Source organism: Alosa pseudoharengus, unplaced genomic scaffold (assembly GCF_046254945.1).
Source record: "Alosa pseudoharengus isolate Yale_2024_CS ecotype anadromous, Long Island Sound unplaced genomic scaffold, YU_APseudo_1.1 YU_APseudo_1.1_scf_18, whole genome shotgun sequence".
Lineage (NCBI taxonomy): Eukaryota > Metazoa > Chordata > Actinopteri > Clupeiformes > Clupeidae > Alosa > Alosa pseudoharengus.
This window is the reverse complement of record NW_027468650.1, coordinates 37647723-37673510: the sequence shown is the minus strand read 5'-3', so window position 1 is coordinate 37673510 and position 25788 is coordinate 37647723. Positions and strand designations below refer to the sequence as shown.

Below are 25788 nucleotides of genomic sequence, written 5' to 3'. Positions count from 1 at the left end.
CGTATATTTATGTGGAGACAGAGTAGCCCTACGTGGCCGATGAGCCACTGAGCCAGGCAGTCGACTCTTCCACCTCTGATTACGTCCACACATTCTTGTTTGCTGGCTAGTAGACTCCATATGTGACCTGACGGCATTCAATCCCATCCAGGTGACATTTATTGTCTTTTTACAGACGTGGCAATAAGCCTCTTGGCGGTTGCCAACTAGCCTAACCAGTCTTTGAATTTTGAGTCCTCTAACCAAATGTCCGAAAAATTACATTTTCCCATGACTTCGTCAATGGTAGCAAACTTTTGGCAACAAGTTTGGCAGTAAGCCAGCCGTATATCCAGTTTGGGGAACTTTGAGCATAGAGTTTGAGGGGTCGCTAAAAGTTTTTACCGCGAACGCACACTGACATATCGCTCAGGTCCTACTCGCACATATAATTAATATAATATAAATAAATTCACACGAATTTTAGGAGATAGGCCTGCACTTAACACAAATGGAAAACCTCATAGTTAGTGGTTCAAAAATGTAATACCTCATCAGATGACGTTTATTACTTTTTAATACTTTTAAATGGCCTTAAATTTGGCTTATTTCATTTACTACCTTTTAATACTTTTTACAACCCCGCGGACACCCTGTTGCTAGTTCCGCATGTTTTCAACCAGCCCATTAGAAAGAAAAGAAGAAAGCTGAGAAGTAACAACAATGGCGGAAGGTAGTTTTGGCAAAAGGGGATTGTGAAGATCTGGTGTGCAAATTTGATGCTCGTAACTAGCTGTACGAGGCGCAATAAAGAGAGGGACAGAGGGTGATTGAGGGAACAGGAGGCCTGCAGCAAGACCTGCCTGTCAGTTAGTAGGAAGAGCCCGGCTTGTGCTGGGGCGTACTGGTGGTGTCAATGCTCTCACAAAATCGGCTGAGGAAATGGCAGTATGTAGAGCACCATAGCTTTGTGCCACACATGGACAGGGGGGTCCTGGATACATATTTCAGAAGGATCCCGAAAGTGAGAGAACTGTGTTTGGAATATCAGCCAATTCAGGGTTCCCGACAACAGTAGCCTAACGTTACTGCGGCTATCAAGAAACTGTTGATGCTCAGGATGAGCTATAGGCCTAATACGTTTGACATTGTTCATATATTTGGTTTCAATTAAAAGTTCAAATTCATGTTGGATGTGATTTATTTTCTTATCCTTAGTTTTGCTACATTAGAGTAGCCAATTAGAGAAAAAGTGATTCCAATTGGGAAAGGTTGACGACATACTCGCAAACTCGGGTCAAGTCAGGTCAGATCAGTTCGTGTCACAGATATGGAGCCCAGAAAGGTCATTTTTCATCACTAAATAAAAAATGGCATTTATTTCCGTAAATCACACACCACATATTTCTGTAAATTGCTCAGCCCCAGAGTATCCCTCCAACATGGCAATTATATTGCCAGATTCAGGACAGTCTGCCCTACGCATGTAGAGCTATGAGCTTGCTGTGGTGAGATACATGTCAAAAATATACAATTTTTTATAATAGGCTTTTTATATTTTAATTCTTTAAAAATCAAAATAAAATCAATGCTGGTACTAATACATTAAATGATGACAAATCTGGATAGCCTAGACTCTGCCGAAAAAAACAATATATAATATGTGTGTGTGGCTCTTACAATGACCAGAATAAATCCTTATGAATAAAGGTAGTGAAAATGACCTAAAAATAGCTTAGGGTTCTAAGGGTTAAAAAAATACACATGCAAAATAACAAAATAAACTTTGCGCCGGGTGGAAAACAAGTTTTATGCCATGGGCCAGGGTGCAAAATAGGGCCCTAGGTCTCGCTTGTTTGCACGTTAACAATCAAGAATTATGATATATAGGATACAAAGAAAACAAACACCCATCACTGAACACCTCAAAATATTTTGCTAGGTCCATTTTCAGATTTGTTGCAAATAACTACATTTGGCCTTGGAAAGGCCTGCGCTCCCTGAAAATGTCTAACCATCTGCGACACATGGAAAATATAATGCTAACTGAAACTTAAATAATATGTGAACAAACAATAACTTTCCAAGACAACATTAAACTATTAGGCTGAGGTGGAAACTATTAGGCTGGCTCAGTGCAGATTTTTTTTGTTTTGCTGCGGGAACGTGAATGTGCAAGTAACACTTGTTAAGCTCACATCAGCAAGTTTTTAATTTAAACCCACCGAGGGCAGAATAAGAGTAGCCTAACAATGTGATGTTTTATTTTGAGTCTATAGTCAGAGATACACTTTAGTGATGATTTTGTTAGCCAACAGTTTCTTCTTTTCCTGTCATATCGCTGCTGCAAGCAGGCTTTGCGTCACAGAAAGTGAGAGAGATAAAGCCCGCAAACAACTAGGTAGGTCTGCAAAAATAGCACAAAGAGAGGCCAATCATGCCTGTCATTCTCTGTCTATGTCTGGTCACTTTCTCCCTTGATCACTTGCATGAAATCGCCGATAGTTTCACAAATTGCCCCCCCCCACCAAAAAAAGCTCTTCAGATCTACAATATTCACATGAATGACATATTTTGAATAAGTCGAATTTTGCCGAAAAGCAACTGGTTTGCAGGAATGATACCTCTGTTTACTGCTGATTACTCACCTCCACTGGAATAGTATAAGCTAAAGTAATGCCATCTGGCAAGGTAAGCGCAGGTCCAGATGCCACCTTCAGCTCCTCTTCAGTGATCTCAGACACTAACTCGATACCTGTCAGTGAGAAGAGTGTCCAAAAATCATTTAAATATTCATATACACTCAGACACGGCTCGTTCACTAGGGCAGGAGGGGCAGAGCCCTACTAAAGATTCGTCCACTAGAAAAGTAGGTCTACAAAATATATTTTTTAAATAAAATGTTGTTTGTTTATTATTGTAATCAGTGGCAAAGTACTCAATCATGTTACATTTTTGTATGATTTGCAAAGAAATTTCGAAAATATCGCAAAGATTTAGTTGATCATATCCGTAGTTGTTGTAGGCCTACTGTAACGTTACATTTAATTTCTGGTAGGGCAGTGATGTCACTGCCCTGAAGAAATTGAACAGAGCCTGCTGTTTGTCTATGTAAATCTGTCGACAGATAATGGAACTGCAGCTAGAGCGCGGTTAGTAGAAGGTCGGGTGGGCAGATCATGCCACTGCCCACCCTATACGACGTCAGAACTTACTGTAATATGCCTACTGTTGGCCTACTGTAGTAGGCTATGCCTACTGTATTAAGGCCTATTCACACCAAGAACGATAACGATAATGATAACGATAAAAGCGTTCACACTGAACAACGATAAACAAAGTCTCTCCTTGTGTTAATGAATGTGACGTTAAAATTCAATGGGTTCTGATTGGCTATTAGCTTTTTATTGTTCTGACAATCGCTCTGAAAGTGATCCCCAACGATATCGTTCTTCATGTCGTTATCGTTATAGTTTATGTGTGAACGTCGTCATTCATATTAACGAGAACGATATTTATTTATAGTTATCGTTATCGTTATCGTTCTTGGTGTGAATGGGTCTTTAGTCCGCACAAAGTTTGTGAGGTCAGACAGACAGTTGAAAAATGGCGAGTGAACAGCGTGTGTGCAATAGTGTGGAGTTTCTCTTAAAGAGCTCATTCGAAAGATTTGAGTTTGTAGTTAAATTAGCTATCAAAGACCTGATTTGGGCTGTATTTTGGACACCAGCGCATGGCGTAAAACTCGTTTTTCACCCGCGCAAAGTTTAATTCAGTATTTTGCACGTTTATTTTTTAAACATTGCGCCCAGGGGTGTGGCAATTAACAACCTAGGGAAGGGCCTGGCGCGTTGTCTAAAAATCGCTATCGTACATCACCTAAACCTGGTCAGAAGTCAATGGCGAGTTGTTCATATGCTATTTTAAGAGCGCATGTCAACAGTCATATTGGCAGGTGCACGCACCATCCTTCTATCATTCATGAACGCACACCAGCGCACGTCCATGCAAAGCATTACAAATTGCACGATTACAATGGGAAAGATAATTAGAATAAAGATATTACGAAATACTGTACATCTCATGATGAGTAGTTATTCACCATCATTTGCAAATTGGTAATGACGGTTAATAGTGATTAGGGGAGAGGCGAGAGACACGTATGGAGCACAGCTGAAGATGCACTGTCACGAGATATAAGCAACTCCTCTACAGGATAAATGTTGTTTTATTCAGTCATTTGAGCAATAGGGCAAGTGTTGCTTTTTTTTTCCAGCCTATGTTTTCGGTGGTAACCCATTGCCAGTCAATAGTGAAAGTAACTGCATATAACTGTCTTGTCATTGACTGACTCCTTGGTGAAGTTCACTTTGCCAATGAGTTCAAATAATAGACGAGTGCAAATGCATGAAGGCTATGCTAGGTTTTAGTAAAGCATGGTTTAAGAATGACTATTCCATACGGTCTCGCAAGCAGCCTCCTTCAAATGCGCCGTTGAATGCCAAAATACCGATGCATTTATTTGACATATCGCGAGTTGCGCGGTTAAAGGGAATGACAGATGTCATTCTGATTGGTTTAAAATGATGTTACGCCCCAAACACACCCATATGACTGATTAAAAAACCTAGGAACACCTTGTTGCACCATGCGCTCCGCGTTTGATAACGAAACCCCTCCCAATGTGAACTGGACATCCTACTAAATTTGAATAGACTTTTGACGAGTGACGATGCACTTTAGAATGTCATGATACCCTAGGACCTGATTAGCCCGACAATAACATCGTATAGGCAACCAACAAACAAAGGACAAGAGTCGGTCATTTAATCGGACGTTTTCATGTTCGTAGTAGCCTAGGCCATATGTCTGATAAGAAGCTCTGGTGGTTCTTTTTTTCATGCCTGCTTTTCCGATCTTCTGGGGGACAAGGGGATGTTTGGAGTAGGCTAGTGTAGGTGTGTGTGACATGAAACATTTTTCAGAGTAGGCAAAAAACATGAGGCTAGCATCTGAGTTGTGCTAATTAGCCATGCTGGGGAAAGCTAATATTGCAGCACAACTCGATGAGGGCTAGGCCTACAGTCAAAGTGCGAAATCGTGTACAAGTGTGTCCACCTGAGAGTGACACAGATCAAGTAAGTCTGATTGCACAGACATTTGATGTGGCTAGTGTCATGAGAGGAGCATCTGGTGGAGTGTGTAAGAAAGTGCAAGACGTGTACCCTAATTGGTAGCACATGAATTGAACCTGGTGATGGAAAAAGCTGCGTCAGCAGCATCCTCAGTGCGTGTCTGAGGATCTTTATGGTTTCTCTGCGTTTTTCACAAGATTTAAAAGCTTATTTTGGAGTGTTTCGAAATAGACTAATTGAAACATCTGGAGATTTTGATACAATCTCAGTTAGAGAGGCTAAAGGGTTTTCTCGCATGCTCTTAGATCCCGAGTTTTTATTCCTTTTAGACCTGTTCTTAGGGTTGCCAACCGTCCCGAATTGTGCGGGACATCCCGTGTTTTGGGTGATTTTGATTTGTCCCGTCAGAGACAGCTCCAGTCCCGATTTTCAGTCACAGCTCAGCGGACTTGTTACTGTAACTAGGCTACTGTAAACGCACAAAGTGTCCAGTGCTGCCGCAACCACGCGCATTTCACACTGTGCGCACGACACCAAGGGACAGAGGGGCACCACAATTTACCAAGAAAAGCTTTACTGCAAACTGCTTTTCACTCTTGATTACAATGTCAAAATGCAGCAACAGCATCTTACATAACGATGATACTTTTTTTTTTTTTTTATATATTTTTTTGCCCTTTTATGCCTTTAATTTACAGGACAGTGGAGAATGACAGGAAGCGAGTGGGAGAGAGTCGGGATGGGATCCGGAAAGGACCACGGGGCGGGAATCGAACCCGGGTCGCCGGCGTACGGTGCAGGTGCCCCAGCCAGCCGCACCATTTTGGGTCCTCTGAGTCGCCATTAGCCTATGCACCAGATCTAATGTTATGCTACTCGTTTTAATTGGGAACGAGAGGGAGAGAGGGTGGAAGTTTCCAACTGGCTCGTCATTGTTGGTAATTGATTTCACCTTTTTAATATAAGAAACTTTTAAAAGGAAATCATGAGAATAACAAAAACGCGAGGAGATTGAGTTATCCGGTTCACACTATATTTATTTATTTATAAAATGTGAGGGCACTTTGACATAGGCTGCAGGCACTGTGATTTGGACTGTGATAGAGTGGTCTTTGCCTTTGTGTAATGGAATTGAATTGGTGAGTCTTCAATAATCCGTTAGCATTTACATGAATAGGCTATGCCAATTGAAACATTTTACACTCAGATAGCTAGGTGGCTATCGGTTCGTAATTCACTTTTAATTGCAAACAGAAAATATCAAGCTAGCATTATTACATACTTCTATTTCCACAGGAATGAAGGTTGTTTATACCAACTTAATATACTCATCATTGCTGAAAAACAAAATTACTTTGTCATTATTACCATTTGAATTGTATATATATATATATATATATATATATATATATATATATTTTTTTTTTTTTTTTTTGGGGGGGGGGGGGGTGGTGTCCAGGATAAGCGCAGGTCCGCTTCTAACGTTGCGCAAATTGCCTATGAAGTGTGTGACAATCATATAGTTACCGCCACCGACAGATTTTCATTCACTGGCCATTGGACGTTACAGTTACTGAATAACTGTAACGTCCATTCCTGCGTTACTCTTGATATCTCTAATATATTGACTTATTGTTTCCATAGGCATGCAGTGCTTGCTTATTGAAAATATAGATTAGCCTAGACACATTATTTTATGGTAGAGATATGCGCAGGACAGAGCACGCATTCTCTCCTTGCACCGCTCTCCCTCAAACAGGTTGACCTCCCCTATGCAAATCAAAACAGTGTCTTGTGCAAGAACTGTTCATGCAGACTGCAACTGGAACGGTGTAGCCTACACAACTTTGTTCAAAATTGATGCATTCAAGTTAACTTTGCAAAGTTAGTGTTATAGCCTACTTATCACAACGTTGTCAATCGCAAACGCTAATTTATTCTAACGTCTCTCTACGGAACTACCTGTTTAATTTGCGGAGGACGAAAGCACCTTCTTGATAATTGAGCCAGTAGAGAAATAACTGTTCAGAATCTGTAGCCTAGGGTAGGCTTCTGCAGAAAACAACGTTGTTGGCGATTTAATACTATCTAGGGGTATCTAGCGACGTTTTTAACAGGCTATGCAATAGAAGATTAGACAACTATGACCCACGTTTTGGTTTCGTAAATTAATTTGCCCTACTTCTTGACTGCAATGTAGTCAATTGACTGCTTGACAGGTTATTTTTATTTTTCTGTACAATAAACAAATACATCTGCTTTTTGCGCAGCCTACAGTAAGTAGGCTAAATAACAGACTCACCTTGATTCATTTAGGCTAGGCCTTTTTATTCAGTGTTTGGAATCATTCCCGCGTTACAATCATAAGCCAATCAAGGTGGTCACCCTATTCAGTCAAGCTTGTGCATGAGTAATAACGTCATCCATAGCAACGAAGACTCACTCCTAGTTTAGGAGTTGTCATTTTAAGAGTAGGTCTGAAAGGCTTTGTGAATAACTTAATAAGAGAAACTCCTAGCTAAAATCTTTTATTGCTATTTAGGAGTACTCCTAGTGGTAAGATAAAAGGCTTTGTGAATATGGCCCCTGGTGTCTAACCCAATGCATAGCCCATTTACACAAAATAATGGTCAAATATTACTGATGATCATTGTTAAGAACATGCAGTGTGCGTAGGGCACCAAAAACATCTTGCTCGTAAAAAATCATCATACCGCACATTAAAGTTACAAAGATGAAAAATACAAAGCCAACATGTCCTAAGTAAGACCTACGTAACATAGTTTGAATGAAGTTTCTACGATAAACGGTTGAAGCTGCATTAACGTTAGAAGAAGAAGAATAACTAGAAAAGCATTTCCTGAAGGAAATACAGTGCATGAAAATGCAAAAAATATGATGTAAAATATCATACAGAGTAAAAACAAATAATGCAGATATAGTTGCAATAGTGTTGCTAGGGTACATATGTTGGTTGTTATGCCAAATTAAGTGGTTGCTATGCTGGTTGCTTAGGTAATCCTGTTGGTTGCTATGGTGGTTGCTAGGTTGAAGTTGTGGTGGTTGCTTGGCTGTTGCTAGGGTAGTTATGGTGGTTGTTATGCTGTTGCTAGGGTACTTGTGGTGGCTGCTATGCTGGTTGCTAGGTTAAACTCATTGGATGCTATATTGGTTGCTAGGTTGTAAATGTGGAAGTGGTTGCTAGGCTGTTGCTAGGGTATTTGACATGGTTACTAGGCTGTTGCTGTGGTACTTGAGGTGGTTGCTAGGCTGTTGCTAGGTTAGTTGTGGTGGTTGCTATGCTGGTTTCTAAGTTAAAGTTATTGGTTGCTATATTGGTTGCTTGGTTGTAACTGTGGAAGTGGTTGTTAGGCTGTTGCCTGGGTATTTTACATGGTTGCTAGGCTGTTTGACATGGTTGCTAGTCTGTTGCTAGGGTACTTCAGGTGGTTTCTAGGCTGTTGCTAGGTTAGTTGTGGTGGTTGCTATGCTGGTTGCTAGGTTAAACTCATTGGTTGCTAGGTTGTAACTATGGAAGTGGTTGCTAGGCTGTTACTAGGGTATTTGACATGGTTGCTATATTGGTTGCTAGGTAGATGAGGTTTAATAGTTGGAATGACTAAACAGTTAAATAGGTGGATAGTTTAAATTGTTAAATTATGTTGTGGACAGAGGAAACAGTTGAACAAGATGTGGTCTTATTAAGAGAATGAGACTGAATGCTTAACCCTTAAGAACGTACCGTCACACTGGTGTGACGGCCGTTAACTATCCGTAAAAGCGTACCGTCACACTTTTGTGTTTGGAATGTTGCTACATAAGTATTCTAATTGCTGCTTAACAATGGGCTACCACTTGTTGGCTAACATGGGCTGACATTGTACATTCTCAAAGTCAAAGATCTCTCGCAAATCACTTTGCCACTACCATTTTGTTATGTCCACATTTTGCAGATCTAGTTTATATTATGATTGTGTGGTCGGGCTATACATGACAAAATCAACGGAAGTGGCAAGTATTGGGAAGACGTTTACTTACAGGAGGCTACAAATGTTGCTAGCTTCACTGCCATTTATTGCCATATTTCTGAATGTCAGTCATTACACCAAGCACAATAAAACAAGCAAAATTAGTGCTTTTTAAAAAATGATGTTATTCAGTGTTTAGTCAAATCTCATGGCCACTGATAAGATGAAAATCAAAATGACCGCGAAATGTACGGAATGCTGGAAACAAACATCGTTCATTCACGAGCTATGTAGCTTTGAGTAACGCACGCGGCTCAGGAAACATAGTTTGCTACATTCATGACATTAAAACTCGCACAAGAAATGCGCATACATCTTTATCTTGTCCCATTATAATCACAGCTTTATTTGCGCAATAGCAGTGCATCCATCAAGTCCGTCAATGCAAAACATTACAGCGACCGGCATCTCGAAGTTTATTCATTCAGAAAACAATCGTAGTATTTACAGACGCTATACAATTTCATCGATAATATTAGTCATGGCACATTTGAAAAGGCGTCAGCTTACTGATGAAGAGATCAGGGTTATTTTTACATCTAATGACGACTCTGATGTGGACATCAGGGAGATATCCCGGGTTTCTCACGCAGAATACGGGAAAATGTCAACATTCGTCCCCCAACGTTGGAAGGGTACAGTATTAGTCCGTTTCATAATTGCAAGCTCGTGCATTGGTCAGCTAAACAATACAACAAAGTAGCCTACTTTATTTACGCCTAACAACAGCCTATATTAATTTGGTCAACTTTATACAGCCCTAGCAAGGCTAAAGTTCTGTAGCCTAATCGATGGCCCTGTGCGCTGTCATTCTCTCTTCTGCGCAAACAAAATGTGTGCGTTCCAAGTAGCCTATAGTGTGTAATTCTTCTTCATAAAGTTGAACAAATGCATTTGGTTATTTTAGAGATTTTAGAGAGAAAATATAAATAGCCTGTCATGCAGTTTATGGGCTTTAGTGCAGAGTTGGGAAGTTATGGTAGGCCAACTTGGAGTGAATATACAAACAGGGGAATTCTTTCTCTACTCGTAGCTGAGTGGTAGGCCGATACACACAGCGTTCGGCCGTAGCCTACACTATGCAGGTGCCACTTAATCGTGCTCTTGTGCATCTTAAATAGTCTCACTGTCGCCTTCAAGCAAGCAAAACGATGCTTTGAAAACATCTGTTTCGTTGGAAGGGCAAGGGTGTAGCAACAGGACAACAGTACAGAGACTGACAAGTCCGATGGTAGAGCTAATGTTATGAGATTGTTAAAATACGGGATATTTACGGGAAAATATTAAAACGGGAAGACAGCGGGAAAAAAGTTAAAATACGTGAGAAACCCGGAAAAAACGGGAGGGTTGACAGCTATGATGTGATCACATGATGAAAGCATGTGTGTGTGTGGTACTTTGCAATATTCACGTGAAATAAAACAGATCAGGCCATGCTGCACTGTATAGATTGTAGGCCACCTAATAATGACTATAGAATGTCAGTGTAGAACGCTAGTGACGCAGCCCAAAAAAACTCACCCAGTGGAGTACGTTGGTTTAAATAAAACCTACGTTCTTAAGGGTTAAAGCCTGAGAAACTGACAGTTGATGCAGGTGGCCGGAACACCTGGCCTAGGATTCTAATTGCTTAAGTGCTCTATTATGATGTCATCAGCCCATGTTAAGTCTATGGGGAAATTTTGAATAGTTTTTAATTAATAGTTTAAAAAGTATAAAAGTTACAAAGATGCCCCCATGTCCTAAGTAAGACCTACGTAACATAGTGTAAATGAAGTTTCTACGTTAAACGGTTGAAGCTGCATTAAATGCGTTAGCGGAAGAATAAGAATAAGAAGCCTAGGAAGAACAGTACAGTGCATTTTCATGCACTGTAATAAGAAACTTTGGAAGAACAGTACAGTGCATTTTCATGCACTGTAACTATCAATCTTTCCATGGCAGAAGAATTTGGTTTAGGTCAGGGATTACAAGGAGAAAGTGATCCTGACTTAGGAGGAAGGTAAACAAAACCGTGTAGCCTATGCATAACGTTAGCTTATGGAATGGGAGAAGTGATGCTTCTAGTATCAGAATAAATTAAAATATTGCCTATTTCTAAAATGATGTCCCCAAACAACTAGAAGATGTAATAGATACGATGCATATTTCATGTTTCAACTATTTCTTAAGGTATCAGCACAAACTGAGTGTATGATGTTTTTTGCGGTCAAATCGTGGTAGAAAATGTGGGCTAGAGACTTTGGTTATCTCTATAAGAAATTACGTTAGCACTTGACATACACATAGCTTGCCTCCAGTATTCAACCAATGGTAACTCTTATTTCACATGCTAGAGATGTTTAGGAACACGATTTCAGAAATCAGCACAAAGAAAGGAACATAATAAATACACTTGTGATTGCTAAATTGGAAAAGAGGCACTAGGCTACTTTGCCGATTTTACTCACTTTGCTTCCAACCCAGGATCATCGTGGTCGCAATAAATCAATTTAATAATACATTCTGAGTGCAATGCAGTGACTACATACATACGTTTTGTCTCATTATGGTCAATAATGTTATTCCACTGCACAGACCTTCATGAGACAGACAAACAGACCAACACATATTAGCCTACTGACTGACATGTAGCCTATTTACGAATGATTAATATACAAAATCAATAATATATAACTTTTTGAATGATTCTTATACAAATAAATGCATATAAACTAAATGCATTCATATTGTATGTATTTCCGCAAAAAATAACTTGTTTCAAAGGGAGCTTTGACAACATTCTAAATCACATTTTTATGACTATATTTATCACACTGCAAAAAATAAAATCTATTTGGGATTGTTTTTAATATGAGGAGACTTACCTTGCACTCTCTCGAAAGATAATTTATACTTAACTTATGAAGACTTTGACTTATTTTAAATTTGTCTTATCAAATTTACTTAACGCACTGGCAGACACATTTGCTTGTTTTCAGGATGAGACATCTTAAAAGGAGTTAAACTCTTCTTAAATTAAGTATGATTTTACGTGAAAGTGCTAGATAAGTCTTTTTATACTGAAAACAATGTTAACTAGATTTTTTGACCTTGATTTAAGATTAATAACACTAGGTTAGATTTTATTAGATAAGCCGTTTTTGTAGTGTATAACTTTTGAACAGATACATATATTTGTTCAAATAAGGTTTTGTTAAATCACCCACATAATTAATTGTTTCATTCACTCTACATGTCTCTCTCTCTTGTAGACAAATATGTCAAAAATGGGTTTATATGTGAATTAAATGAGATTTTGATGATTTACGGATAGACATTACTTCACTCTACTGTATTACCCTATGTATTTTACATCATTTTATAAAACTAATATTTCTTAGCAAAATTATTTGTATATTTCATTGGTAGAATATAATATTTTAGAGAAATATGTATTTTGTTTGTGAGGTGGTCATTCAGCACTGAAAATGGAATGTTCGGTACAGGCACCAATGGATTAAACTAAGTCTAAATCAGTTTGATTTTTTTTATCTTAATATCACACATAATATAACACTTGCTTAGATAACAGTTTTTGCAGTTTGCAGTATATCAAGATAAGGTACCATACTCACCCCATTCATTGTCTTCATGCACCACTTCGTCTTTGACTTCAGCCACATCTTCCCTGGGTCTCTGTGCCTCATTTTTCTAATTGGAAGTGCATTTGTTTATTATTATTCCTGCTTGTTTGAATTTCCCATTGTCGTACATAATTTAGAACAACCAATAACATTATGTTATTTGATGAAATGTGTCAGGAAAAAGTAGTACTACAAACAAGACAGTTCTAGCGATTAAAACGATTAAATTATAACAGATGAACACACCGTAAGTGGCAACAGTGGAATAAGCGGGATAATGGACTCCACGGTGGTCTGTTAACAGAAATTAATGCACTTACCCGGCGCGTCGGGCCGTATTACAACCTCAACCGTGCATTAATTTCTGTTAACAGACCACCGTGGAGTCCATTATCCCTTACATAACGTATAGTGATGGCCAAAAGTATTGGCACCCATGCTAAAGTTGACTGAAAAGAGGAATATAAAATCATCTTTTGGAAATTGATCTTAATGCCTTAAGTGAAAAATGAGGAAATATCTAACCTTTAAGGACACCAATTTTCTTAGTGAATGAATAATGTATCATAAATAAATAAATGTTCTTCCTTAAAATACAGGTGTCATAAGTATTCCCACCCCTATGTTAAATTCCCATAGAGACAGGCAGATTTTTATTTTTAAAGGCCAGTTATTTCATGGATCCAGAATACTGTGCATCCTGATAAAGTTACCTTGGCCTTTGGAATTAAAATAGCCCCACATCATGACATACATCATCCTTCACCATACCTAGATATTGGCATGGTGTTATTTCAGTTAGCCTATTAGCTGGTTTGATTTGCATTAATCCATGAAATAACTGGCCTTTAAAAATAAAAATCTGCCTGTCTCTATGGGAATTGGAAGAACATTTATTTATTTATGATACATTATTCATTCACTAAGAAAATTGGTGTCCTTAAAGGTTAGATATTTCCTCATTTTTCACTTAAGGCATTAAGATCAATTTCCAAAAGATGATTTTATATTCCTCTTTTCAGTCAACTTTAGCATGGGTGCCAATACTTTTGGCCATCACTGTACGTCAAGTATTGTGTATCTTCACATTATTGCACTTAACCCTCTGGAATATGAAATTGTATGGATGTAGCCAAAATCAATGGGAAATGTAGTCTTATTTCATAAATTAAAGGTGCAGTCAGGGATTCTACGCGATTTCAAGCCCATAACATTTTTTGTCACATTCAGCAATAATCTCCTCACGACGACTAGCTGCCAATTTCATAATTACAATGTAAAAACCCTGGTTTCTGTAGTCTCTGTAGGCAGCATCACATGCCACTATGTCTCACCATCTAGTGCCACCATCAGTTTAACATTTTAAATGAAAGAAAAGCCTCAGAGACCACAAACTTTGACCAATCTGGACAAGACTTGGCACATATGATCTTTAGACAAAGCCCAACATAAGTTATTTGTCAGATTTTTGACCACTCGGGCAGCGCTAGAGAAACAGGAAGTGAACTCACGTCAGTAATCCTTTCATAAATCGAAACCAAATTTAGTACAAGGCATCAGGGCATGGCCCTGACCACGCACCTAGGTCTAATCCTCTAGCGCCACCAACAGGTCAAAAATATTCAAATATTCACTGCTATCGGCTTGGCCCCCTCATTGCTATTTTGGACAGTTCCATATTTGGCAAAAATGTCCACCCTCGGAAAAGCAGGCGTGAACTAGCAAATAAACAATCTCTGTAGAAACTGTAGAATTTTTCTGCTGTAAAACCCCTTTCAGTGAAGTAAATCCCTTAACATTTTTCCTTAACTAAGGAAACCATTGAAGGTATTCTGTGCAACACGCTTAACCCTTGTAAGATATTTCAGCCAATGTTCCCACCACATTATTAGGCTTTCAAATCAATACAGCCATAACAATTTATGTAAAAATACTTAACAGATGTTTACTTTAGCTCAATTACCAATGATGTAGACATAATGTATGGTTCATATCCTGTGAGATCACACTTATGATAATTTTCATTTTTTGTGAGAAAATGAGGAAATTCAATTATAAACTAGAAGTGGGCTTGGTCAGGTGCAGTTTGCCAAAAGGATTGCAATAGTACCTCATTTTTGAAAATCAGGCACATGGATCAAAAGTTATCTGCATTAACGCAACATCCAGTAAGCAAGAACACATAAATAAAGTGGTTTCTATGCTGGTTGCTAGGGTAATCATGCTGGTTGCTATGGTGGTTGCTAGGGTCACATAGTGATGGTTGCATGATTGTTGCTAGGGTAATTAAGATAGTTGCTAGGGTAATTAGTATGGTTGCTAGGGTGTTGCTATGGTACCTATGGCGGTTGCTATGCTGGTTGCTACGGTACTCATGTTGGTTAATATGGTGGTTGCTAGTGTCACATTATAGTGGTGGTTGCTAGGTTGTTGCTAGGGTAATTAAGATGGTTGCTAGGGTGTTGCTAGGGTCATTAAGATGGTTGCTATGGTGTTGTTGGGGTATTTATGGTGTTTCCCACACAGCAGTAGACTCCTAGGTGGATCCGCCTTCAAGTCGCCAAACCCGCGTGACTGTCACATTCGTTTTGGCGCCACAGAGGATCAGCTCTGCCTCTGGGCGGTGCCGTAAATTCTACTGTCAAACAGCAGATCCTGAATGGACCCATGTCCGATCAGCGGAGCGCCTTTACTGTAATTATTACTGTTATTATTATTATTATTATTATTATTGGTAATGGTTGAACTTGACAGTACACCAAGAGCCGAGACGAGAATCAGATCAGTGGATATTTTCTTTGCTGGGACACGGCTGTGCTGAACCCTCTCGAGTAAGTGATATTTATTGATATATTGCGACATTCACAGTAAACATTGGCCTTTGTGGTTTTATAATCATCATGTATATTGATTATAATGACGTTTAATATTAGGACTAGCAGCAAAGTTTGTCATTTTGTGCAACAGACTAACGTTATTGTTAGCTGTGAAGATCATGTGAGTTGTAGCCTATTTGATTGAAAATGGGATAGCAATTTAGGCAGAATATGTTACAGTAGTGTGATTTAAAAAAGCACACATTGTTATTTGGTCTGGTCTTTTTAAAATGTGTCGCTGTTATCCATATATACATACTGGGATTTTCTCAATATGCGTTCTTTTCTATACTTGTGTTCTCATGAACTTGAAAATCGTTCTGAAACGTCATCAATCACCGCCGAAGTACTGTTCCAATTCACAAGTTCGCATTTATTCAAGAACGCATAAAATTCCCGGAAGTGTTCTCGAATCGTTGGTTTTATCAAGGATGCATCGGGTGGTGACTTGGTGGCTTGAAGATTCCACAATGCATTACGTCAGCTCAGCCGTGACACTCACATAAGAGAAATGGCAGCATTGATACATAATAGGCCTACCTATCATAATTGCTGCTACAATCCGATCCATGTTTAGGCTACAAACGGTAGGCTACAGGCTTCACAACTAACGTTAATCATAACTGTCACTTAAACTGCGAACTTCAAACGTTGTTCCCGCCAGCGGCAAGTGAATACATTGTTATTAATATTTAATAAAAAAAAATCAATGAGAAACAAACTTAAACAAGCTGGTGAATTATATATTTTATTGTAAATGTCAGAAATACTGGGTAGACCAATAGCAATAGGTAACTGACTAGACTCCCGAGCTGTTCCGAGAGAAGCTGCCGTTGGCAAGAACGCTGCTGTCTCAAACTGCAAATTGAGCGTCCTGTGTCCTCGCGTTTTCCAGAGTCTGGACTCACGATCTTAACTTTTCAAGTTTGAACTTTCAAGAACGGGAGACCGTTCTTTAGCGTACTTTGTATTGAGAAAAGCCCACTATATATACTATGCTAGCGGCATGTAGGTGCTAGCTAGCATGCTGCTAGGCGCAAGCACTTGTCTGTTATGATAGCTACCTACAACTTTAGCATGTTGACTCATGGATAATGGTTTAGCACTGGCTTCTAGCTAGCTGTGCATTGTTAAGTTTGCATTTTGGCAAGTTTGGTTTCATACGTAGTGTCTATCTGACATCTTTATAATGAAAGCTTCGGCATTTTAAGTCGGTTCAGGCAACTAATGGGTATTGGCGTCTGATTGTGATTTCTTGCTACTGTATGAAACTTGGTCCCCATCTTTTAATTTGTGTGTTCTGCAGCGTCAACTTTTATCGGCTGGATTCTACGGTCTAACCACTCGGTGAGTTACACAGTTTTGAAAACGAACGTTAAGGGTTGTTTTAAGGACATGCTTGTGCATGCCTGTAGGCTGCCACTCAGAAGTAGTCAAAGGCGATTCAAAACGAGTCAGAAAAGTCGAGACAGGACCAATCGTCAAAATTTCGGTGTCCACCACTCTAGTTCATCCAAAACAAACCAGAAAAGGAACTCAAAGTGCTAAATACCGGAATTATCCCTGTAATGTGGTTACTATGCTGGTTGCTAGGGTAATCATGTTGGTTGCTATGGTGGCCAAACCAGGCTGGAGCTAAAAGTGGTATCGCCAGACTTGATTATATATCCATGCAGATCGTCTTCGATTGAGCAAGCAGTGCTATGTGTTAGACACTGCAAGTGGTAGTAACCACGTAACCGTAGTAACCATTGTGTTGTGTAAGCACCAGGGCTTGGTCTTCATCCCTGTCGGGCAGAAACCTCGTAACTCCATTTTTTTTATAAATTGATATTATTGGTCAATCCTCACGTCAGCCTGTAAGTTTTATATAAATAGCTTGGAACAATCTCTTAACTCCATTGTACCTTCCAACTGTTTGCAATACCTTGTATCTCCACCCCCTCGTAATTCGGAGGAGCCGCGCAAAAGCAAAGCCTACTAACGCTATTTGTTTTATCAAAGCCGACTCTGTTACACCCGCGTCCTATTCTAATCAATGGTAGAACAAACACGTATCTCCACATTTGCAGGTCAAAATCCTCGTACATCCATTTACATGTGATTTTGGAAAAATTTCGTTGAAATAATAAAACGTATAAGTATGATAATATGCTAAGTCATCATACGAACTTTGATAACACAATGTTGAATTATTTAAAAATTACAAGGTTTTTTCAATTTCCTGAAAACTAATGGATTTGGACATACAAGGTTTCCGCCCGACAGTGACATCTTGTTTAAGTTTCTGGGGTGATGACGCACACTATAAATAAGGCTATTAAGTGCCAGAAGGCTCACCACACACCAGCTTGAGGTGGAGAGTGAGGGAATGAACAAATGAGCCAATTACACTGGGGGATGATTAGGGGGCCAGATTGAATGAGCCATCTTGGGAATTTAACCAGGACATTGGGGAATCCACTGCTCTGCAATAAGTGCTAGGACCTTGGTTTAGCATCTCATCCAAAGGACAGTATCTCCTACAGCACAGTGCCTCCGTTACTGCATTGGGATCAATTTTTTGATACAATAATACAGGAGTATGCTATTCCAGATAAATGTCCATCCACCGTCTGAGATATGCAAACAAATGCCAAAATTGAATCCTTCCTTGAATCTTGCCCCTAAATCTAACTCCAGAGGGGTAAAATACATTATAAATTGACACACTTCCTTTAATCCAAAAATATGATTGGTCCCTTACCTTATATTCCTGTTGTTGTCTCGTGCAGTGGACATCACTACAGTAGGGATTAGGTTTCATTGACATGGTGGGGAAGAAATCCTGCATAGCATTATAACCTAGGTAGTGACTTACTGTCCCAAAACCAAGCAGGAACCTGTCAAAAAGGAGACATTAAGACAAGTGCACATATAGTGAACCCTGTTCAGTCACAAGCAAACATTTAATCAGAATGTCAGAACAACTTTATTCATATTTATATGATTATGAGGCATGGCAAAACCAGGCTCAAGTCGCAGAGACGCAAGTCGCGAAAAACGACTTTGAAGTTTTTTTTTTTTCAAAATTAGTTATTTTAGTTTTTTTGCAATGTGCAAGTTGAAGTCCTAAAGAAGCAATTCCATGTTTCAGATAACAGCATTGGTTGCTTTAAAAGTTTATATTTTGTCTTTGAAAATGGTTACGTTTCAGGAAGTAAACCAGCGTTTGAATTGGGCGTGACTATTAGTGCTCTTTTGTTAGAAGTAACCTCATGGCTACTTACTGAACCAGCATGCTGTTTGTTTACAATTGGAATGGAGATGGACAAAGTACAGTGGATTGCAGATGACCTGAATCTGATGATGAAGGCGACTTCATTACATTGGAGAACATCCCTAATCTAGAGCTGACCTTAGCCGAAGATAATTACAAAGAGAAAGATCGTAAGATATCAGATGCTATTTCCACAGTTACATTTGACGGGGATAAAGTTTGTGTTAGAAACTTTATCCATTGCTACTTGCTAACGTAGGCCTACTGTCGTTAGCTATTGGCACCATACTAGCCAAAACCCATTACAGATAGTTTCGGTGGGCAATTACTTTGAACTTGTTTTGACTGATGGCAGGGTGCCTTGCATCGTGTGTGCATTCAAATGCACTCATGTTTGTTTAGTTCGCGTTTTAGACTATTTTTTCCATTGCTAAACCTGCTAAATCCATTGCCAACCTGGTGCCTTGCAAAATTCAAAATAACATGGTTTGCAAACGTGATCTCATGTTTGTTTTAGACTACTTTATCCATTGCTACTAGCTGGTTCTGTAACCCATTACAGATAGTTTAGATGGATCATTAGCACTACAGGCTGACAGATCAGTGACCGTGACAGGGGGGAGGGTTGATCTTAATGTCATGTAAATGAGGACCATTGTGTTCCCCTCCCATGGATTGAGGGAAAAAGTAGTCAAATTGAAAAGCCTGATTTCTCAGCTTGTAGCTTTGAGATGTGTATACTTTAAAATGGCTACAACTTAGGCCTAGTCCACACGTACCAAACCGATCTTTTTTTCCTCCGTCTTCCCTGGAACCGTATCAACTAATAAACTTTATTTTACGGTTTGTGAAGGGTGCAGTCCCGTCCTTTATTTGTCTAACGCAGGTAGGCCTACTAATCACCTTTACTTTCTTTGGTTGTAGGATAGTCCGTGATTCACATTAGTTTTGGCTATCACCGCAATTAGGCTACTAAACGCAAGGCTTACCCAAGTTCTAGGCTATTCTGTCGCCACATTTATAATACCTAAAACATAAAACCTTCGTTAGTAACAGTCAATACTTTTGCCTGCATCAAATCGCGCATTCGCATTCAGTGTGCTACTATCGGCTTAACGTGAGTTCTAAGCGTCTTTGTATGCTTATATCTGATTTCACTCGACTGTGAATGTATGTATATATGTTAAAATAAATGAATGACACTGGCACTACGCACAAATTAATGTAGCCTAAACTTACACCGCACTTTCCTAATAACTTAAGTTCTCTCGCGTCACTGACAGTAGAATGCATAAAAAACACCGGGAAAAACAGTGTTCAGTCCACCAAGTCATAAGCTATCGGCGTTATCTTACGGAGTGTAATCGTAGGTAATGTCATGTATGAAAACTAGTATTGTTAGGCAATACTATAAGTGCAAGTCCAGGGCAGCTGAGGTGTGGCGATGACATCATCGATACGCAAGCAGGATGTGCGGTTTCGCTGTCTAAACGAATTCAAACAGGCTACGGTTTCAGATTTCTCCACTCTGGGACCAGGTTTCAGAAAAGTGCGGTTTCGGGCAGTGCGTTTACAGGATTCGTTTGGACGCTCGGCCAAGACGAAGCAAAACCTCTGCGTTTAACCTAAAAAGCGTCTCCGTGTGGACGGGCCCTTATTCAAATATTATCAGATCTCCATGAGTGAGACATCATTGGATAGCTTTGAAACTACACTTTCAGAATCTGTGAATAACTCAAAATGTCTCTGGGGAGACATGTGCCTGGTTTTGCCATGCCTGGTCACAAATATTGGTTTATAAATACAAGAGCTGTATTTTCACTTACTTAAGAACATTTTGCACTAGCATCCCAGCAACCACACCCATGGTTGTAGGCAGGCTGGCTGCACAGACACCATCTCTCTTCAATGTCTTCTCATCAATGTTTGCTGCCACAACTAATGGGGGAGCGCACTGCCATGAAAACAATATTAAGCAAAGCTGTGATCAGTATGTGTTGAGCAGAGCTGTTGTAGGGTCGTAATCATGTGTCCATACATTTCCTTGACAGTAGGAGACATGAAAGTCAGACACATCATAAAAAATGTACATTAGATCATCTTAATTTGTCTTAACAAATTTGGCTGTCAGTGTGTTTAACAAATTTGTCTTGATAAGATGTCTTAAAATAAGTCAAACTGTTATGACCAAGATGGCAGCGCGAACGCAGGGCGAACGCATCGCGACGCTCCGTGTCAGATTTTGCGAATTAGTGGTAATATGCTTGTTTATCTCAAGTATTTTCGGCAAATACAGTTTAGCGTACATATCGTACACCCAACAGGAACTTTTGGACATCGGTTCCTGCAATTTTGACATCGTTACTAGCGCAATCCCAGAGATTGCTAAATCAGCGAGAACTCCGAACATTGCTGCACCGACCGGAAGCATCTTCAAACGGGCACGCAAACATAAACAACACAGGGGCTCTTGCTGTGGAATTCGAGCGAGGTTAAAGCTCAACTCGCTCTTCCAAGCCTTTTCAAAATGGATGAACTGCAGCTGCAGATCACCACACACAGAATAATTATGGACTGGAATATCATGATTTTCACATCTCTGACCTCTCTTGGACCCTCAACACCTCTACCCTGATCAAGAAGGCTCACCAGCATCCTTTCTTCCTGAGAAGACTAAAGAAGGTCCACCTTTCTCCTCAGATCCTGGTGAACTTCTACCACTGCACCATCGATAGCATCCTCATCAACTGTTGTCACAGTATTCTATGGCAACTGCTCTGCTCTGTGAAAACTGCCCAATGCATCACTGGTTCCTCACTCCCCTTCATCGAGGCCATCCAGGGCAAGTGATGCTTGCATAAGGTGCACAGCATCATCAAAGACTGTTCACATCCCCTCTGGGAGGTGTTACAGGTCTCTCCGCACCCAAACCAGCAGGTTCAGAAGAACAAGACAAACAACCAACTAAGCCCCCCCCCCGTACCTCCTTGCCCCTTGCCTGTGCCTGTTGAGGTGTCCACGACCATGGCAACCATGACAGGGACAACAACGAGGCGGATATTTTGTGGACTTTTGCCAAACAACAGCCCCCTCTCCCCCAGACAACTGACTGTTAAGGTGTCCATGACCATGGCAACCTTGACAGCCCAACCCAATTGCACTACCCTATCCCACCCATAGCGTTCTATTTATTCATAAATGTACATACTGTAATTACACTTACAGCCATATTCTACTGATCTTCATACTATTCATCCTGCACATACACTTAGTCTTACTACTCTTATGTTACTATTTCTGCACTGCAATGGTAGTTACCACACTGCACATAGCTATACATACTGTACATATCTATCTATACGGTTCATAATGAATATTCATATTTTTTTCGGTTTTTCTTATAATATATTCTGTTAATACACTGCATATATATACAGTATATTATTCTTACTACTCTTATAATGTTACTGCTACTACAATGCACATACCTGTACATGATGTTCATACATTGTTCATACATCATAGCCATATTTATTCTGCTCTTTATACATATCTATGTTTAACCCTTTTGTGCCCGTGCCAAATATTACATTTTTGGTGCTGGATGACCACTCTTTCTTGAGTATATTACATACCATCAGTGGAATATACATATCATTGTAATCAGAAAATGTGTTCTATGAAATGAAGTAAAATACATATAGTAATGAACAGTCTTTGAAATACTCTCCAAATGCATATCCAAAATTTGTCAAAATTTAATTTCATTCACATAAATTTTTTTTTTTTTTATCACATTTCGCTACACGATATGTATAACATGTTCAGCATGTTCAGTGGGCTATTTAACAGAAAAATCTGAAATGGAATATCCTTAACCTTTCAAAAGTTATGATAAATTTGACACATGACACGATCACAATATTTTATTACACAGACTAGAACACTGGGTTAGATATACAAGCATAGTTATCAACTGGCTAAAATCATATCTACAAGAGAGGAGCTTTTTTGTTGCCATCGGAAACTGTACCTCAACACCAACGTCCTTGACCTGTGGTGTTCCCCAGGGGTCAATCTTGGGGCCATTATTATTCAACCTCTATATGCTCCCACTTGGACAAATCATCCAAAATAATTTAATTTCATATAATAGCTATGCAGATGACAGAAATGTACTTAGCTCTGTACCAAATGACTATGGTCCCCTTGAATCTATGTGTCAGTGTATAGAATAAATCAACACCTGGATGTCTCAAAATTTTCTTCAGCTGCACAAAGAAAAAGCTGAAGTAATTATATTTGGTAAAAAGGAGGAAAGACTTAGGGTTGCCACTCTCCTTGTCACAAAAGGGTTGAAGGCAAAGGATACTGTTAAAAATCTTGGTGTAATAATTGACAGTGATATAAATTTCAACAGCCACATATATCAGCTTTTTACCATCTCAAAAACTTTGCCAAACTTAGAGGGCTGATGTCAAAACATGCCTTAGAAAAACTCATTCGTGCATTTATCTCCAGCAGGGTTGATTACTGCAATGGACTGTTCACAGGCCTTCCTAAAAAGACTATTAAACAGCTTCAGGTGATACAAAATGCAGCAGCTAGGATTCTAACAAAAGCTAAAAGAACTGACCACATTACTCCAATTCTTAAATCCCTGCAGTGGCTTCCAGTAAGTCACATAATTGACTTTAAAGCACTATTGCTTGTTTATAAATCAATAAATGGAGCAGGACCTAAATACCTATCAGACATACTTCAGCAGTACACACTTTCTCATCCTCTCAGGTCCCAGGTGAAAAACCTGTTAGTAAAACCTACTGTTAGAACTAAACATGGTGAAGCAGCTTTTAGCTGCTATGCGGCTCAGCTCTGGAACCAACTTCCGGATGACATCAAAAAGGCACCAAGTGTAGCCAGTTTTAAATCTAGACTTAAGACCCAACTGTTCTCAGATGCACAAAGTCACAAATTCTGAATCTGCAATGAAAATTATTCTACCTTGTCTTTTATTACTTTTTTACTACTTTTGCCTTTTTTCTTATTAATTATTCTTTTTTTTTTAAATGATTTTACCTTGTGCATTTTATTTTTTCTCTTTATTATGATATTTACCTTTTAACTATTCTTTAACTATATTGCCCTTCTATGCTTTCATTTGTTATTATTGTTTGGTTTTGTTTATGTAAAGCACATTGAATGACCTCTGTGTATGAAATGCGCTATATAAATAAACTTAATTTAGTATAGGGCAGTTCCAGCGTTATGGATGTGACAATTGGACTCATATTGGTAAACAAAATGCCTTAGAGTGGGGGCAAAATTAGTATCAGTGAATTAATTTGCATAACTTTTAATGCAACCTCTGTCCTCTGAATACTGAGAAATCCTCAAATTTCATATAATCAATTTCATCCTAAGAATACAAGGCATTTTATCAGCGTTATGGATGTGACATGAAATGGACACACTTTTGTGAGAGATTACAGGTTTTCTACAAACTCTGTGAATTTTAAAGGAAACTGCCGAAACTATGATATATGTACCATTAAGGAAACTTGAATGAACACAAAAAGTGTTTTTGAAACTATGCGTCATTTTCGTAATGCATTATGTAGGAAAAAATGGCGTTATGGATGTGACGGTTTCACGTTATGGATGTGACGTGTCTGAACCAGTCCTCAACAAACTACATAAAACACATAATTAAGTAGTGAATTTTGATATGAAACAATTGAAATGGTAATCATGAAAAACTAGCGATGAAATTATTGCTTCTTCAGTGCCCACTAAGATCCACAGGAAGAATCAGGACAACAAGTCATTTAAAATATTTTACCGTCATCAATATTGGTCAGTGATTCCCGGGTTACTGAAACACCAGGGAACATAAAACTTGGTGGCCACTCCCCTAAATAACTAGCCCTACCTGAACCGTTGCACCCAAGATGACAAAATATTTATGGTATGTTAGTCTCAAGAGCCCGCATGAACCTAACCCATACCCACTCATTTGTTGCACACATAAAGTACATGCACGCGCACGTGCACACACATGCCCACACACGCACGCACGCACAGTCGCACACATACAGACAGGCAAGCACACACACACATAAACACATACAGACAGGCAAGCACACACACACAAGCACACACACACACACACACACACATGCACAAACACCCACCCACATGAATGCAGACACATACACATACACAGACACACACACACAGGCACGCATACGCATGTGGGCATGCAAACACATAAGCACACACACACAAGCACACACACACACACACACACACACACACACACACACACATGCACAAACACCCACCCACATGAATGCAGACACATACACATACACAGACACACACACACAGGCACGCATACGCATGTGGGCATGCAAACACATACGCACACACACACACACACACACACACACACACACACACACACACAGGCACGCATACGCACATGCACACACACAGACACACACACACAGACACACACACACACACACTCTTATAAACAAAAGCAAACTCACATATGCACACACTCAGTGCCGCTCCGTCTGGCATCATGTTTTTGTTTGTTTTTATGTAATGTTCGTAATTTTATGTAATGTCATGTTTATTTTTTGTATTGGTTTGTCTAGTTAAATGTTTTCCCTATTTATTTCCGCTCCGTCCGGCATTTTTTTTTCCTATTTGTTATTTTTTAAATGTATTTGTCTTGTCTTGATGTCATGGGTACGCTGGCGACTACGCCGCTCCATCCGGCATCTTTTGTCTTGTTGTTATGTGTCTTGTTTGTGGAGCGCTTTGGATTGCACTATGTGCATGTTAAATGCGCTTTATAAATAAATCTGACTTGAC

General features: G+C 39.4%; 1 protein-coding gene across 2 annotated transcripts in view; it reads right to left on the bottom strand.

Moving 5' to 3' along the window:
- The window catches only part of uba5 (ubiquitin-like modifier activating enzyme 5), a 127445-nt gene that overhangs the window by 3416 nt on the left and 98241 nt on the right, over nt 1–25788 (bottom strand). The window contains exons 8-11 of one of the 2 annotated variants that reach the window (XM_076291105.1): nt 20730–20857; nt 18391–18526; nt 12760–12835; nt 2628–2734 (exon numbers count right to left, since the gene is read on the bottom strand). In XM_076291105.1, coding sequence (XP_076147220.1) covers nt 2628–2734; nt 12760–12835; nt 18391–18526; nt 20730–20857 — 447 coding nt within the window. The remainder of the gene's footprint in view (nt 1–2627; nt 2735–12759; nt 12836–18390; nt 18527–20729; nt 20858–25788) is intronic. The other variant, XM_076291106.1, reaches the window with a different exon arrangement.